Source organism: Barbus barbus (assembly GCF_936440315.1).
Source record: "Barbus barbus genome assembly, chromosome: 34".
Lineage (NCBI taxonomy): Eukaryota > Metazoa > Chordata > Actinopteri > Cypriniformes > Cyprinidae > Barbus > Barbus barbus.
In genome coordinates, this window is record NC_136762.1 from 23,372,618 (window position 1) to 23,389,371 (window position 16,754).

General features: G+C 35.6%; 1 protein-coding gene across 2 annotated transcripts in view; it reads right to left on the bottom strand.

Moving 5' to 3' along the window:
• Window positions 1-935: 935 nt before the first annotated feature.
• Window positions 936-16,754, bottom strand: part of LOC306854315 (phosphatidylinositol 4,5-bisphosphate 3-kinase catalytic subunit beta isoform-like) — a 47,483-nt gene continuing 31,664 nt past the window's right edge. For both annotated transcript variants that reach the window (XM_079392214.1, XM_079392215.1), the window contains exons 12-24: window positions 14,304-14,354; window positions 11,388-11,576; window positions 11,176-11,297; window positions 10,943-11,086; window positions 10,730-10,829; window positions 8,882-9,066; window positions 7,989-8,098; window positions 7,823-7,901; window positions 7,473-7,640; window positions 6,912-7,035; window positions 6,498-6,643; window positions 6,233-6,365; window positions 936-2,735 (exon numbers count right to left, since the gene is read on the bottom strand). In XM_079392214.1, the coding sequence (XP_079248340.1) occupies window positions 2,604-2,735; window positions 6,233-6,365; window positions 6,498-6,643; window positions 6,912-7,035; window positions 7,473-7,640; window positions 7,823-7,901; window positions 7,989-8,098; window positions 8,882-9,066; window positions 10,730-10,829; window positions 10,943-11,086; window positions 11,176-11,297; window positions 11,388-11,576; window positions 14,304-14,354 (1,683 nt within the window). In that variant the 3' untranslated portion in view covers window positions 936-2,603. The remainder of the gene's footprint in view (window positions 2,736-6,232; window positions 6,366-6,497; window positions 6,644-6,911; window positions 7,036-7,472; window positions 7,641-7,822; window positions 7,902-7,988; window positions 8,099-8,881; window positions 9,067-10,729; window positions 10,830-10,942; window positions 11,087-11,175; window positions 11,298-11,387; window positions 11,577-14,303; window positions 14,355-16,754) is intronic.

A 16,754-nucleotide genomic window follows, 5' to 3' on the forward strand; every position in this document is an offset into this window, starting at 1 on the left:
GGGGTGCCATGTCAGCTGCTGGTGTTGGTCCACTGTGTTTTATCAAGGGCAGGGTCAATGCAGCTAGCTATCAGGAGATTTTGGAGCACTTCATGCTTCCATCTGCTGAAAAGCTTTATGGAGATGAAGATTTCATTTTTCAGCACGACCTGGCACCTGCTCACAGTGCCAAAACCACTGGTAAATGGTTTACTGACCATGGTATTACTGTGCTCAATTGGCCTGCCAACTCTCCTGACCTGAACCCCATAGAGAATCTGTGGGATATTATGAAGAGAAAGTTGAGAGACGCAAGACCCAACACTCTGGATGAGCTTAAGGCCGCTATCGAAGCATCCTGGGCCTCCATAACACCTCAGCAGTGCCACAGGCTGATTGCCTCCATGCCACGCCGCATTGAAGCAGTCATTTCTGCAAAAGGATTCCCGACCAAGTATTGAGTGCATAACTGAACATAATTATTTGAAGCTTGACTTTTTTTGTATTAAAAACACTTTCCTTTTATTGGTCGGATGAAATATGCTAATTTTTTGAGATTGGGTTTTCATGAGCTGTATGCCAAAATCATCAATATTAAAACAATAAAAGGCTTGAACTACTTCAGTTGTGTGTAATGAATCTAAAATATATGAAAGTCTAAAGTTTATCAGTACATTACAGAAAATAATGAACTTTATCACAATATGCTAATTTTTTGAGAAGGACCTGTATGTATTAACGGGTAGTTGCACATATAGTAGAGACATTGGTTGGTCTGTACCTAGAACAGTTCAGTTCACTCAAAAATCATATACTTACCCTCATGCTGTCTATAAGTTTCAAAAAGGACTAGTTGCATAAAAATAATCCTTAACTGCAGTGGTTTAATTTTATTTTGGACCAAACTCTAAAACAGTTTTGTACTTTAAATAATTTATTTTTTTCTAAATCAAATTGAAATTATTAAGGAGAGTTCAATGAAAACAACTTTAATAGTATTTCTATAAAATGGGCAAGACAGAGCAAAGCCTGTATTAAAAGTTTCAGTGAAATCAAAGGCCACCAGTGTAACACACAGCAGCATGAGCGCACACACTCTCAAAATAGGTTTGCACTTTTACATTTACATATTGCACTAAGGCATCATCTTCTAATATAGCTTAAGGAATAGGCCAATGGACATTAGAGTATAACCTGTGCTAGTGTAAAATGAAATTTATTTGATAGACACAAATCTTACTCTCTCATATACCATAACAGCACAGGAAATGAACGCGTAGTTCTCTGGAATGTTGGTCCTAGAATCTTTGCATTGCTCTTAATAATCTCATTATATCACAGTACAGACTTTCTTCCTATTCACACATATAGATATTCAGTGTAAAAATAACATGCTCAGTGCATCAATACATCCCTAGTCACACAGCCAAAAAGAGAAGCAGCACTAGAGACAGCATGTTATGTGTAGTAAAAAAAAACATTGATTACTCTGTGCTTTACAATATAGTCATTAATCAGTAATTACTACTGCCTGAGCTGTCAGTAGACAGTAGCTGTCATGACAGTTAAACCTCCCCTTTTTGGTCCTCTGGGTCTTTTGTGCAGATATTCTGAGTAAACAGGCGGTTGAAATTGTGAGTTTTGATATGCAGGCATAACGTAAGCCCATATAAATTTGTGAATTACTCTTAAAATAACAGGCACCAAAAATGAGCAATGTTCTTGGTCTAAACCACAATGCTGTGCTTACATATAGATGCGGGATGTTTTTTTATGGCTAGCACCAAAGAACAAAACTACATGAGCTTTTCTCAACACATAGAGGAGAGGAAGGTCCATCTACACAGCGTTTGTTCAAAGTGATCCTCATTGAATATCTGTGTGTGAAGCCATCCCATTTTTGAATTACAGCCATTTCTGCTATATATAAAGTAGTACTGTGGTATATAGGAACAGTGCTTTACTATTACAACATTTAAAACTCATCGAATACTTATAACATGATTCCAGTGTTTTTAAGACTATTCCTCATAATAAAGTAGTCTGGCACATACAGTAAAAAAATGTTTCTTGTGCAGTGAGGCACATGTTTACCTTTTGGTATGATAAGATGCACTTTCTCTAAGCTTGTGCTTTGATTTGTCCGTTTTCAAAAGTCTATGAGTCCCAACATGTTAACATTGTTGTACAATAAACATCATCTTTCTGGATGGCCAAAACTTGCGCTGATGTGCCGTGTTTTAAGGACTCCCGTTTCTCTCTAGAAGGATTTGCTGGAGTTACGTATTGTTTGACTTTTCAGCGGAGGAAGAAAAAGCTGAAATTTTCTCTTGTGTTACCTTGTATAAGGCAATTATATTCGATGTCAAGCAAGGGTTTTCTATGGTTCTCTTGTGGTCAGAGGCAGCTGATATTCAACAGAATAAAGAAAGCGCAGAAGCTTGCACGGTTTTCGATTATTCCTGCAGAGTCCACACCTTTGAAGATCACTTAGATCCATGAGATTTGGCCATCGATTTCATAAGATCATAAATAAGTTGTATATCACTGTTTTGCTGCACTTAATAGTGTTTTATGGTGAATGCGGACTTCAGTTTGGAGCCTGATGTTTTGTTTCCCTCGGTTTATGAAGGGTGAGCCACAATGTGGGCCATCCAGTTGACTTTGGTGGTCCAACTCTCTCGCAGAGCTTCATCAAACTTCTGCCGGAATTGTTTGAGGGCCTCCTCATCAGTTTTACCTAATGCCAGAGAGTCCTGGAAGATGTAAACATACAGCTGGTGTTATTATGTATATGCAATTATTTTATTTTCTAAACCACCACTTTTAACACAGCTATGCATTAACGTAAATTGATGTTATAATGGTTTCAATATGTTCTCTGTCCCTTTTTTGCAGGACACTGACAAACAAATAGAGATATATGACAGGTATATAAACAAAGGTTCTATATAACTGACAGGGCAATTTGAAGGATTTTTTTTTTTTTTTACAAAGAAAATAGCTTCTTTGCCTCCACCTCTCTTCTCCACCCCCTTTTCTTTCCACTCTCTTCTCCCTCCCAACCTCCCTGCTGGCAAAGGCAGAGACAGTAAGAGAGATGATGATGATAATAACAAATGTCTTTAAAGGTGGAAGTGAGAGAAAACGAGAAGAGGAGAAAAATGAATATTTCAATGAATACATAAAAGACAAGATGGTATGGTAGTAATATGAGCAATAATGTATTTGTGATTAACAGTTTACATACTGAGGTACTGCAAGGTTTTTTCACATACACATGCATACAGTATATGAGGCATGAATAAGCTTGCAGTGAATTTGCAATAAGCTTGCAATGCAGTTGTCTCGAGTCCCATTTTAAATATCTTGTGTTGTGTAATATGTGTTCTATGTAAGATTTTATACTGGATCAGTTCTATGTTTGTATTAGTAGTTATGTTGAATGCATTTCTGTAGTTTTCAGAATTTCTGATCTGTGGTGATGAAATTAAAGTGTATACGTTTACTAAATTACTAATGTTTTTGATGGGTTCTAAAAGTGATGGTTGTTCTATGGTCCAATCTTTAATTGTTTTTTTGCTTTGATTCAACTGAATTTTGATTTGTAAGTAATAGTAATCATAAACTAGTAATGTTCTTTACCCAATGATGATGCAAATGTGTAATAACTGAGATTAACAAGTTGTGATTTGTTGATAATTAAGTCAGGGTCTTTTGAGGTGTCATTCATATTTTTTCCCATTAAAATCTGCACTAATAGCACTGTCTAATGAGGTAAAACATGTCTTAGTTGGCTGCACTGGAGTCATGTAAATAAATAATTAATAATTAGTGCTGTAAATCGATTAAAACAATTAACTAATTAATCGCACATTTTTCTGAAATCCCACCTATCATTAAAGTTTTTAAATATACTTTTATATTGCAATAATTTCACATTCAATCTTCAAATTAATGTACAAACAACAAAGACAGTATATTTTTTAATATTTGTTTAATGACATCTTTAGTTTTATGACTGAAGGCCAGTATCACTGACACCAATTAATACTGATTTCGCTATAAAAATGTTTCCCCCTAATATTTAACCATTGACTATAGTCATTAAGAATGAGAATGATTTATTTACACATACAAGGACTTTACATTATAATTAAGAGCTATCAATTTTTACATTTATTAGACTTTAAAAATAACTTAAAACAATCTTCACATAAACCCAATAAATTATTAACCTGTCATATTAACCTGTGCCCCTCAGCAGAAATATACAGAAATTGAATAAAGTTATCAAACACTAAATTCTAAACTAAATACAGATGAATCTTTAAAACTATAAAAGTTATTGATTTCCTCTTTTTTCTTTTGTTGTTGATGAACAGACATCAAAGAAGCTGGTTATTAGGTTGTTTTGGCTTCTATAAATAAAATAAATAAAATCTAATAAATAAAAGAGCTGCCACTACTGAACATGACACGCATTGTATTTTTTCTCAACTCTACATTTTCTGACCCATTTCAGGTCGGACCCATTTCAGTCTCTTCTAATGAGCTGACGAGTTGAATCGAGTGTGTTAGATGAGGGAGACAGTGAATGCTCCAGGACAGTTTTGAAAACCATTTCAGAGACATGTTCTTAATGTAACTCATATATAACATATTACATGCATGCACAGTTTTATGGCTGCTTTAATTGCCTTTTTGTTAATTTCATGACTTAACTGATCACGACATTGCTTGCTCGTAGTTTCTTTCGCTATTTGATATGAAATGATACAGGCTATGACCGCGCGCCGGCACCTTTGTGCATGTATTGAAGAGCACGCGCTGCGAGCACAGTACTGTTTCCATGCTCGTTTGACTCGCGCCTGATGCTGAAGTGAAGTTGAAGCGTGCGTATGAAACGTCTTCTGTTTGATGTGCTCGTAAAGATGTTATGCGACTGAATAAATGCACTTCTTGTCAAGAAAAAAGAGACAGAATTACCAGTTATGAGTGGGCTGGCCAACCCTAGGCCCTGCGTTAACGGCGTTAAATAATTTGTTAAACTGAAAAAATTAAATCGCCTGCTTTAACGAGCTAATTGTGACAGCACTATTAATAATATAAACAATTTGTTGCATTTGTGCATTCAACAAATTAAATAATCTTGTATCATATTTCTTATAGCAGAACGAAGCTTACGAGTTTAAATAGGTAGAAAAGGTTAGATCTAATCAACGTGTAAATACAAGTATCATTTTCCCATATAGTACAGAATATACTAAAAAATAAAGACTGAAAATATAAGCTTTATTTATATGCAGCATTTAATACAAGTGTAATTGCTTTCAACATGCAATGAATGCAACCTAAAATCCCTAAACATTTTTAAATGCTTGAGATATTTACTTTACTATATTTGTAGACAACATGATCAAGTTTGGAGATGACCAGAAAGTGCCATCATTTCTGTAAAGTTGCAATCAATATACAGTTTGTGTACAGTATAGGCTACTCTCTTTTTTTGCATATTACAAATTTTATGTCAATTTACTCTGTTGTAGCTGTTGTGGTTTTTGCAAAGAAAAGATTTTCAGTGAACTGGTTCAATTTCTGTTCCTCATACAAATCTATATGACGTGGACATATATGATTAGATTATTCTTACAGTGCGTTTTCAGTCATTTTGGAGCTTTGTCAGCCCCATTACTTTTTTTTTATTTAACCATTTCATGGAACAGAATAGGCTTTGCATTATGAAAGAAGAAACGTCATATGTGACAATGGACCACAAAACCAGTAATACTGGTAAATTTTTCAAAATTGAGATTTATGCATCTGAAATTTGGATAAATAAGCTTTCCATTGATGCATGGTTTGTTATGATAGGACAATATTTGGCCGAGATGCAACTATTTGAAAATCTGGAATCTGAGGGTGCAAAAAAAACCCCTCAAAATATTGAGAAAATCGCCTTAGAATTGTCCAAATGAAGTTCTTAGCAATGCATATTACTAATAAAAAATTAAGTTTCGATATATTTACAGTAGAAAATTTACAAAATATCTTCATGGAACATGATCTTTACTTAATATCCTAATGATTTTTAGCATAAAAGAAAAATCAATAATTTTGACCCATACAATGTATTTTTGGCTATTTCTACAAAATATACCCCAGCGGTCCAGGATCACATATGGGTTCACTTAATCTGAGAATGAACAAAATTACATTTCTCATTTTCATATTGCACTGGACATGTCTTTACCTTTAAATACTGGATATCTTTGACAGAAGTAAGCTCTGGCAGGCCTGCTGTGAGCATCAGAGCAAAGAGTGTGATGAACAGATTTCCATTCTTTCTCAGTATCAGATACGCGTCCTCACAGTATTGCCTAAAACTACACACATATAAAAGCACTGTTAAATTAGCATCCTATATCATTAGAAATGATGAAAAAGTGAAATGATGAACAAATTGTGCATTAAGAGTGAGCAAGATAATATGAAACAAAAAGTCAGTTTTCACTAACTTTCCAAATTTCTCAGTGTTGCCTGTTTTTCCCTCTTGAATCACGTGGATGAAGTCATGTGTGAGGATGAAAGGAACACGTTCACGCTTGATCCCAAACTTGGACTTAAAGTTTCCTAAGATATGGCCAAAGTCTATGTGGAAGAGCTGAATTATACACACACACACACACACACACACACACACACACACACACACACACACACACACACACACACACACAACATATTAAATAAATAATAAATATCAATACAATAAATATCCTGTTAAATCTAAAAAATAATAAAAATTAATTTAAACTATTTTAATCAACAGAAGACCATGAAAGATTAAGAGTGCCATTTTGAAGCAGCATATATCTTCTGGAATCATTACATTCACGTGGCTTAGAGTATACAGCGGTTTTCCAACTTACCTGCCCTGTACTGCGAACCATGATGTTGTCACTATGCCGATCACCAATGCCCAAGACGTAGGTGGCAACACAATAACCAGCACACGATAGAGTGAACTCCTCAATGGCTTTGTCCAAAGCATCTCTATTTCAACATCACAAATTAGTTTAGACTCAGTAACTATATTTAATAAGAATATGACTCTTGTCACTTCTAATATAAAATTTTATAGTGCCAAGAACTGCTAGGATGCTAAAGCTAGATAAGATTATTTTGCAACATCAAGCTTTACCATTCGAAATAAATGATCTTTAGTAATATTGAAATTCACAATAAGCGATGGCAGCCTTCATGTGGTTGCCAATCAAAACATTCAGAGGTCAATATTGTGCAAAATTATTGCTATCCATTACAATTTGCATGCATTTTATTATGATGGCAAATTAAACAAAATTGTAAAAAAAAGTTTTACACAATATTTACTCATTTCACACAAATATTGAAAAACAGATAACCACTGTATTCAAATAATCAAAAACTGTTCATGTGAGACATCAGAGTCTACTACATGTCCAACTCACCCAGAGTTCTTGTCTTTAAGCCAGTTCAGTAGAGCATCTTTATTGAAGGCAGCGGCGGCGGCCATGTTGCTGCTTGTTTTTTGGATGTTTGCAATGGTATCAGCTGATGACACCACCTCAATCAGGCCAGAGTGATCTCCTGTCGCCAAGCAACCATAAGGCACAATTCTACAAGGCATTTATGAAAAAAGAAGAAAAAAATAAATAAAATATATATATATATAATTTAAAAAACATTGCGTAATGAGATCTGATGCAGTGTGCACATATCTAAATGTAATTCCACAAATGGACCAATAGATTAATAGAATATACACAGATTCTTACATAGACACACACACACACTTTACCTGAGGTCCAGGTTAGCCTCCTTCCACAGCAGATCCATCAACCTTAAGATCTGTAAAGTCAACATGTCCTGCCGCAGGTCTGAGAAAGGCAGATATTAAAAAGTTTAAATCTAATCTTGTGATAGTGTTTTGTCTTTGCCCATTATCTGAGCCATCTGTCTCTCACCATCTCCATTTTTGAAGATGATGCCCACTGTGTCTCCTCCCAACAGCTTGTTGTTGTAAACAATCCACAGAGGTTTCATTTTAGAGTCCATGTACTTGCACCTCTCCACACTGGCAGAGAAATAGAAAAGTTAGAGATAAAGTTCTTATGTTGTCAGAAATTACTGAAACAACTATTTAATGACATTAATTATCAACATAAATATGTTCGTCTATAAAATTGTCCATCAAAATATAACAACTCGCTCAGTCTTTGAAACCCCATTCATTTTCAGTAAAAGTGATTCATCCTACAAAGTTCCATAAAGAGAAAAGTAATAAAAAGTTTAATCTCTTCCGTGTCAAATCAAGTGTGCTCCTGGAGGGCCATCTTGCAAAGTTTAGCCCCAAACTTAACACAATAGAACAAGCTAAACGGTCTTATATCTGAATATGCCTACTATACTATGTGAAGAGCAGTATGTGAAATCAGTAGTGTGTCCAAATTTACAGTATTCATAACAGTATTCCGGATTAGCATTAATATTCAACATACAAATGTTTGTCTATATAATCTTCCATCAAATTATAACAACTGACTGGGTCTTTAAAACCACTTTCATTTTCATGTCACTAACTCTAATTATTTCTTAACTCTTCCCCCAACCACCTGCCATACAGAGACAACTTTTTCTAACCTGATTATTATGGAAGTAAAAAGGCCTTTGCATATTTACATTTTTATTAGTTATTTTATTAATATTTGCTTTTTATTATGAAAATAAACAATTCCTCCACCAATTAATATAGTTCTTTAATCTTATGAAATTCAACTAATGTGCAGTGTACTAGTTTGAAAACACTGTATGCATAAAACAACACACACACACACACACACACACACACAGATCTTACTGTACTCCAGCGAGCAATGTGTTGGGGTTGAGAGGTGAATGCAGGTTGGAAAGAGTCTCGATGAATCCCGTCTGTCTAAGGCAGGTCATCATGGCCTCTTTAAGATGAGCTTGTTTTGTCTTAGTTTTTATGGTGCCCAATTTAATCAGCTCATTTACAGCTTTCAGCTTACTGAGAGCTTCAACCTTCAAAATAATTACAAAAACACCATAAATGTTAAGTTCCACATAAAAATGAAAAAAAATACCAAGATGAAAATAAAATCTAATACACTTTGTGTGGATTTCTTTTTTATTTAGAACAAATAAATGTGCAAAAAACAATGATGCAAACACATTTAATGAATAAATCATTTATATCAAAACAAAGTTTTGACGCCTAAAAAAACAAATCACATTGGATGGAAACACTGATTCTACTTTTTTTAGTTTGCATTAATGAAAAACACTTGCATGGAATCCCAGCTAGTGTGTCAGTGTTCAAGAAGAAAAGCCTGTAGTTCTTTGAAGGAATATACACTTTACAATCTATAACTTAATGCCATAAATGTTTAGAGATTTTTAAATGCTAGAAGAGTAAGGAGGCCTATAGATGTTTTTATCCAAAGCAAATTACAGATGAAAATTACAACGAAAAAGTGACTGATCCTACAAAGTCCCATAAAGTGGTAAGCGATAAAAAGTTTAGTCTCTTCCATGTAAAATCAGGTTTGTCCAATCCTGCTCCTGGAGGGCCAACTTGCAGATTTTAGAACAATCCTTAATTAAACTCACCAGAAGGTCTCGTGTCTGAATATGCTTACTATACTATGTGAAAAGCAGTATGTGTATTGAGTAGCATTTCCAAATTTACAGTAAATACTTCAAGCGATTCTAAAGTACAACTCCAATACTTCACTATTCCATGAGGCCACAGGAGAGCAGGCTTGAGTGACAAGCAAGCTGCAAAATTCTTCATCAAATCAAACTCTTAACAGCACACAATAAAGGAATTTACTGCCGGTATGAGGCGTCCCACACACACACACAAAAACTTACAATATTACAAAGTTACATGGTAGAATTTAGAGTTTTTATGGCTACTGGAAAAAAGCTATTCTGAAATCTGGTAGTTCTTGTTTTAACCAGACTATAACGCCTTCCAGAGGGTAAAAGTCTGAAAAGATTGAATGCAGGATGTGAAGGATCACAAACAGTCCTCAGAGCCTGTTTCTTAACCCTTGACAAGTGCAGATCTTGAAGGGAAGGTAGATCAGTCCCAATAATGCGTTCTGCCATTCTCACTATTCTCTGAAGCCTAAACTTATCCCTCTGAGTAGCAGAGCTGTACCAAACAGTAAATGAAGAACACAGGACCGATTAAAGGTCTGATTCCGAATCAGTCTGCACAAGAAGAGGCGACTCATTCTGTGATCATTTGAGCTGTACTTTTGACTTTATTGTGAAATGTCCAGCTGTAATTATTGGCAAGCTTTATTTCTTAAGTACTGTTCCTCTTTGCTAATAGGGTTGTCCATGTTTGGCATTTGCTCTTGTTATTTTTGACACTGTTCCCTTTAACATATAAAAATTTGGTGTCCAGTAGTTGGCCTCTTTGAACCTCTGTTGGTTGCGTTGCTTTAACTCGCTTATCAGAATGCAAACCAATGTCCATTATAGCTGACTCAACTTTGTAGCTGAATTTGTGATTGGGATGTAAAGACTTTGCTTTCATGTTGCTTTGACCTCCATCTACTGGCTACATCTATAATCGTGTGTGTATTCTGATTTTATATAAAATACAATAAATGCTATCTCTAAATGAAATTTAAAAAAGAAAATGAAATGAGAAAAAATGAAAATAATGCACCTGTTTTTTGAGAATTTCTATGTGTGGGATGCAGCCTCGGCAGTATGCTTCCAAAATCAGAGCAAAATGAACCGAGACGGCTGGCATGTGCATTTCAGACCTGTAATGTACAACACACGCAATTATAAATTCTAGTTTCTGCATAAGCATACTGAAATACCAGGTGAACTAAAGTATTTACATATTCCAGCTTCTTAACATGTATACACTTGCCTGAGATGCCAGAAGAGGAAGTGGCCAATTTTGCGGCTGGACTGAGCGCGCTCCATGAGGAAACGGCTGAGGGCGCAGTCATAGTATGGCTCATAGCGCAACACCTGTACAAGCTGCAGTAAATACTGCAACAGCTCATCATCACTAACACACACAGAAACAAACATTTGGGATTTCAGCATTTCTTATGAGGTTCCTTGACAGTGTGCTCTCTGACAGCGTAGACTTCTCACCTCATATATCTAAGGCAGTTGACCGCAAATTCTCTGACATATTGGTCAGGGTAGTTGAAATCCAGAAGTTCTAGGGCATCTCGAGGGCTTAGTTTGGGCCAAATCTGCAGCAAAGCCTGTAGCTGCAGCACAAAAGAGAGCATTTTAAAAGATTCTTGAGTTTCAACACATCTGTTGGTTAATGTACAGTATGTGTCGGTTTGTGGGTATACCTGAGCCATGTCTTCATGTTTGCTCCATTTAACAGACAGCAGTAGTTTGGGGAGAGACTGAGGAAAGGTTTCTCTGCAGTCGTAGCGAAGTGTCCATATCAGATCTTTCTCATTCTCACAAAGCTGAGAGAGAGGATCCCTCTCCATGATCTCCTTTAGCTCTATGTAAAACTTCTTACCCCCACGACCCTACAGAGATTAATTTCAATATATTAATCCAGACATCTCATAGATACAACAGTATTTATATGTAGGTAATGGTATTAAAAGGGTCTTATTTTAATATTTTCAACTTCCTTTAGTGTATAATGTTGCTGTTTGTTCATGAAAAAAGATATGCGAAGTTACTACGCACAAAGTCCACTGCAAAGGGAGTTATTCTCTAAATCAGTCAACTGTTTTTAACCTCCCCCAAACCCTCGATTGCAGTCCTGAATTTTGTTCCTGGAACGTACGTCACAATATCCCACATTCAAATGAATCCCGCTCACGGGGGTGGGGGGTGGGGGGGATTGTTAGCGAGGCCTATTTGAGTTGCGTTAGTTGTGGTTTCACAGATCTAATACCCTGACACACATGCAGTTGTTTACCTTCACAGACATAATCGTGCTTGTGTGATTTTCACAAGATAGTGTGTATTTGACAGTTCACATGAAAGAGCATGCGCTTCAATAACCATATTTCAGAAGTTCAAATGCATGCAAAGAATAAACTCTTCATGATGCGCGATAGACATGATAATCAAAAACAAACAGATGTTTGTTGTTGACATAGTAACCGAGGCACCAGCTGTAAGGGACAGCCTTATTCTGGAAAGAGGGGTAGGGAGCAGCATCTCACTTGCATTACACATGAAAACCGCATGTTTTTGCTTTAAGCCAAAAAAGGGATTTTCAGCATTATACAATATTGCACATGATCTGTGGGTTATTTTGAGCTGAAACTTCACAGACACATTCTGGGGACACCTGTGGCCTATTACTTATAGGGCCAAAAAGGGCGCCATAATAGGGCTGCTTTAAAGGGGTAATGAACTGAGAAACCAAAACTCCCTTGATCTCATAACATATAAGAGGTCATTGTACTATGAAAACATCCTGCAATTTTCAGAACTCAAAACTTTCTCGTTAGTCTAAAAACAGTTATACTGAAGGCAATCTGCCAAAATGACAGCTTTTGGAATATTCTATTCTATGATGTAATGGTGTGGATAAGCACCGCCTCCACAGAAGATGATCAACACCTGCTTCGACGTCGCTGCCTGTTTAGCCCCGTCCACCGATTCACACGTTTATGAGAGAATGTGCAGGTCTACACAGAAACCAAACAATAAAGATGGCCCCGAAGACAAAAAGATGCTGTGCAGTGCCAAGTTGTGGAAAAAAGTTTTGGTCTCTGTGGCCTTCATTCTGATCCCAACATTAGGAAAGAGTGGACAAACTTTATTTTAAATGAAAATACAGACCGTGTCTGTAAAAACTTGGACCTTTGTTCATTTTATTTTACTGTGGATTTGTTTTTACAAACAATGAAAAAAAAATTCCGATTAGTAGATTTCCGCCTGCTTTATTCTTAATGGACAGACGGCAGTTTTATGAAAAAAATGTTTTTTGCATTTAATGCATTTTTTTATGAAAAAAACTAATTTAGTTTAGTAGAACATTGACACAATAAACGTCAATGTTAAAAACTGCGTATTTATACCGATTCCAGACCATGTATCATGTCATCCTTTATTTTAATGTGTAACATTAGCCTATCTGAGAAATGCGACTGTCAGCGCTGCCAGTCAGATTAATGAAGAGCACACAGCTCAAATTACTGCCAGAGGAAGACTGATTTAATTTTATTTTTAATATTATTGTTTATTTTTGAATTCTATTCATTGTGATTAACCTCCCGCTCTTGCTCACAGTATAATGATATTCAATTGCTGCACGCAATCATGGAGAATAACTCGATTAAGATGATCAAACATTTTTAATTATCGTCTATGGAAATATTTCTTTATTTGAACAACTTAAATTTGATGCAATTATAGAGGATTGCATCAAAGTCAGCGCGTGAAAAAATATGAGCATTATGTTTTATACAACAAGTTTGCCCTAAACCTTTAATTTAATCATACAGCCTTTAGTCATAATTAATGTTTTATGCTTTGGCTAATTCTAATACTTATTAATGTGATCTGTTGTTTGTATAGTTTTCTCACTGTTCTGTGATGAAATAAGGTGATCAGACTGTGAAGAATTGCCTATACACATACAGTATGGCTCGCGCGCTCCTGTTTAAGTCACGAAATACGTATCGGAATATCGTGACAACATACTATATATACACGTGACGCTCAATTAATTGTTGTAAACGGAGATTGGTGTCTTTAGAAGACATATATGTGCTGAATTCTACATAAATAATCCACAACAATGCAGTACTATGACCACAGCCATTGATGGAGGCTGCAGCGGAAGTTATTTTACGCTACTATTTGAATTTTCCGCTTTTCGAACGTGGAAGTGTGATAAAGGTCTATTGGATCCGACAGTAATGTCGATAACACAACTGTTTTCATTATGTGGTCACTATTGCTTTGTTTCTTTCTTACAGATGGTTTGATATGAATTGAGTTGTTTACGCATTACGAATGACCTAAATCACAGCAGCGTCCATCTATGAGGAATGTACATTGTAAAATATACACAACTATTAGCCAATCATAGCAGTGGGCATTTACTTCCGAGTCTACAATCTGCCATGCCTATTCAAACAGAGCGTTCTGATCTGAGGGGGTTAAAAACAGGGCAGAAAATAGCTTATTACTTCTAAATGATGATGTTTTTTGATGTAAAAATCTTGATAAAATTATAAGTGGCCATCAGAGAACAGTACAAAATAAAAAATTCTTTTTTTTTTTACCATTGTCATGGAATCATTGGCTCCAGCTATTTCTGCAGCTTTTTCCAGGATCTATGGGAAAAAACAAACAAGCAAAAAAATGACAATTATCCATATCAGAACATTCAGTAACATGACAAGTGTTGCCTCATGTTTGATTATGAATGTTTGTAGTGTCAGACCCAGATGGCACACCAATGGATAGTTCACTGACCATCTAATGCACACAAAAAGCTAAGCACTTGCTAAAATCAGTTGCTTGCCAGACTGCCAAGTAACTTCCAGGTGTAAACGTGCACATTTTTATTTTATTTTGTTCAAGCGCATTTTGTTTGAAACTCATGGTAGAAAGTCAGTCTCACATAACAGGACTTTTGACAAAGATACACCAAAATTTTGTTCACCGATAAAATGGAACAGAATAAACAGAATAAAATTCCAATACAAACAAAGGTTTTCTTTGATACTGCCATATTATTATTTTGTGTTTTTTACACTTTTATATATACACTGTAATTATGTAATTAATAAAGATTATTCTACCTAACAATAACATTTGTAATCATAAATATATTTTCACACTGACTTTCCAAATTAATGTAGAAACAAAGTTTTTGTTTAATGGCATACTTTTACTGAGTGCTATGAATGAAGGAAAAGAGAGTAAATACCTTTTATTTAAAAATAAATTCACAAAAATTGAACCTCTTATTGGAGAATAAGAATTTAAAATGGGAGGAAATATCATTATGAAATAAATGTTTTTCTCTAATACACATTGGCCACAATTAACGGGACCATTTTATTCAATACTTTTTGAAACCTCCATTTACCAGTTTAACAGCTCTAAACAGCTTCTCCTATAATGCCTGATGAGGTTAGAGAACACCTGACAAGAGATCAGAGACCATTCCTTCATCCAGAATCTCTCCAGACCCTTTAGATTCACAGGTCCATGACGGTGCTCCTTCTCTTCAGTTCACCTCACTCATTTTCTACAGGGTTCAGGTCAGAGGACTGGAATGGCCATAGCAGAAGCTTGGTTTTGTGCTCAGTGACCCATCTGTGTTGTTTTTGAGGTTTGTGTTTGGATTATTGTACGGTTGGAAGATCCAAACATGGCCCATTATAAGATTTCTAACAGAGTCAGTCACTTATTGATTTTGTATCTGTTGGTATTTGATAGAATCCATGATGGCATGTGTCTAAACAAGATGTCCAGGACCTCCAGCAGAAATATAGGCCCACAACATTAAAAATACAGCAGTATATTTCATAGTACACATGGGGTACTTTTTTATCCCTGTGTTCACCAAACCCATCTTGAGTGTTTGCTGCTAAAAAGCTAATTTTTTAGTTTCATCTGACCAGTCGTGTCTGACAACTGAATATGCTGGAGTTTGTTTTTGGATGAGCTAGGATCATTTTTCTTGAAACTCTCCCGAACAACATGTGGTGATGTAGGTGCTGTTTGACAAAAAAAAAATTTCTGACCCCGAAATTCAACCTCTCTCTACAATTCTCCAGCTGTGGTCCTTGAAGAGTCTTAGGCGACTCAAATTCTCCTCACTGTGCATTAGGACGATATGGACTCATGTCCTCTTCCAGGCAGATTCAAAACATTTTATGTTGATTGGAAATTCTTAATTATTGCCCTGATGGTTGAAATGGGAATTTTCACTGCTCTAGCTCTTTTCTTAAAGCCACTTCACTAATTTGTGAAGCTCAATTATCTTTTGCGGCATATCAGAAATATATTCTTTGGTTTTTCTCATTGTGATGGATGATTACTTGATGACTTTGTTTTCCTAATTTTATTTCTGTGAAACAGGAAGCCATGGCTGGATAATTTCATGTTCATAATCCCCCTGGAGTGCTCAAAATTGTAAATATGAATGGGAATATACTTCGGAGATATTTTACTCATAAGAATTTCTAGGCGTACCAATAATTGTGTTCAACGTGTATTTGAGAAAAAAAAACATTTCATAATGAGATTTTCCCCCATTTTCAATTGTTTTAGTTCAATGAAAGATTAGATTTTTGTGATTTTTTAAAATAAAAGATCAAAAGGATTAATAATGCAGGTTTATTTTCAGAGCATTCTTTGATCATATTTACCAAGGGTGCCAATAATTCTGACCATGACTCTATATACACACACACACACGCTGTAATTGATAACTGCTAGACAGCTTTTCCTGTCTCTGTGGCTGATTCTTTACCAATATACGCTGCATTATGGACTAGACCATAAGACATTAACTTAAAGTTGCCAGTCCTTTTCTGACTCTGCAAGACGAAGTACATCTTAAGTTCAAAGCAAATTAGTTTGCAGATGCCAATTTTCTGATAACTCTACTATTTTCTCCATACAATTCCATTAAACAGTCAGTAAATATAATGTGGCTAGTCTGAGGTTAAGTCAAGTCACCTTTATTAATAGAGCTTGTAACAATACATAGTGTCAAA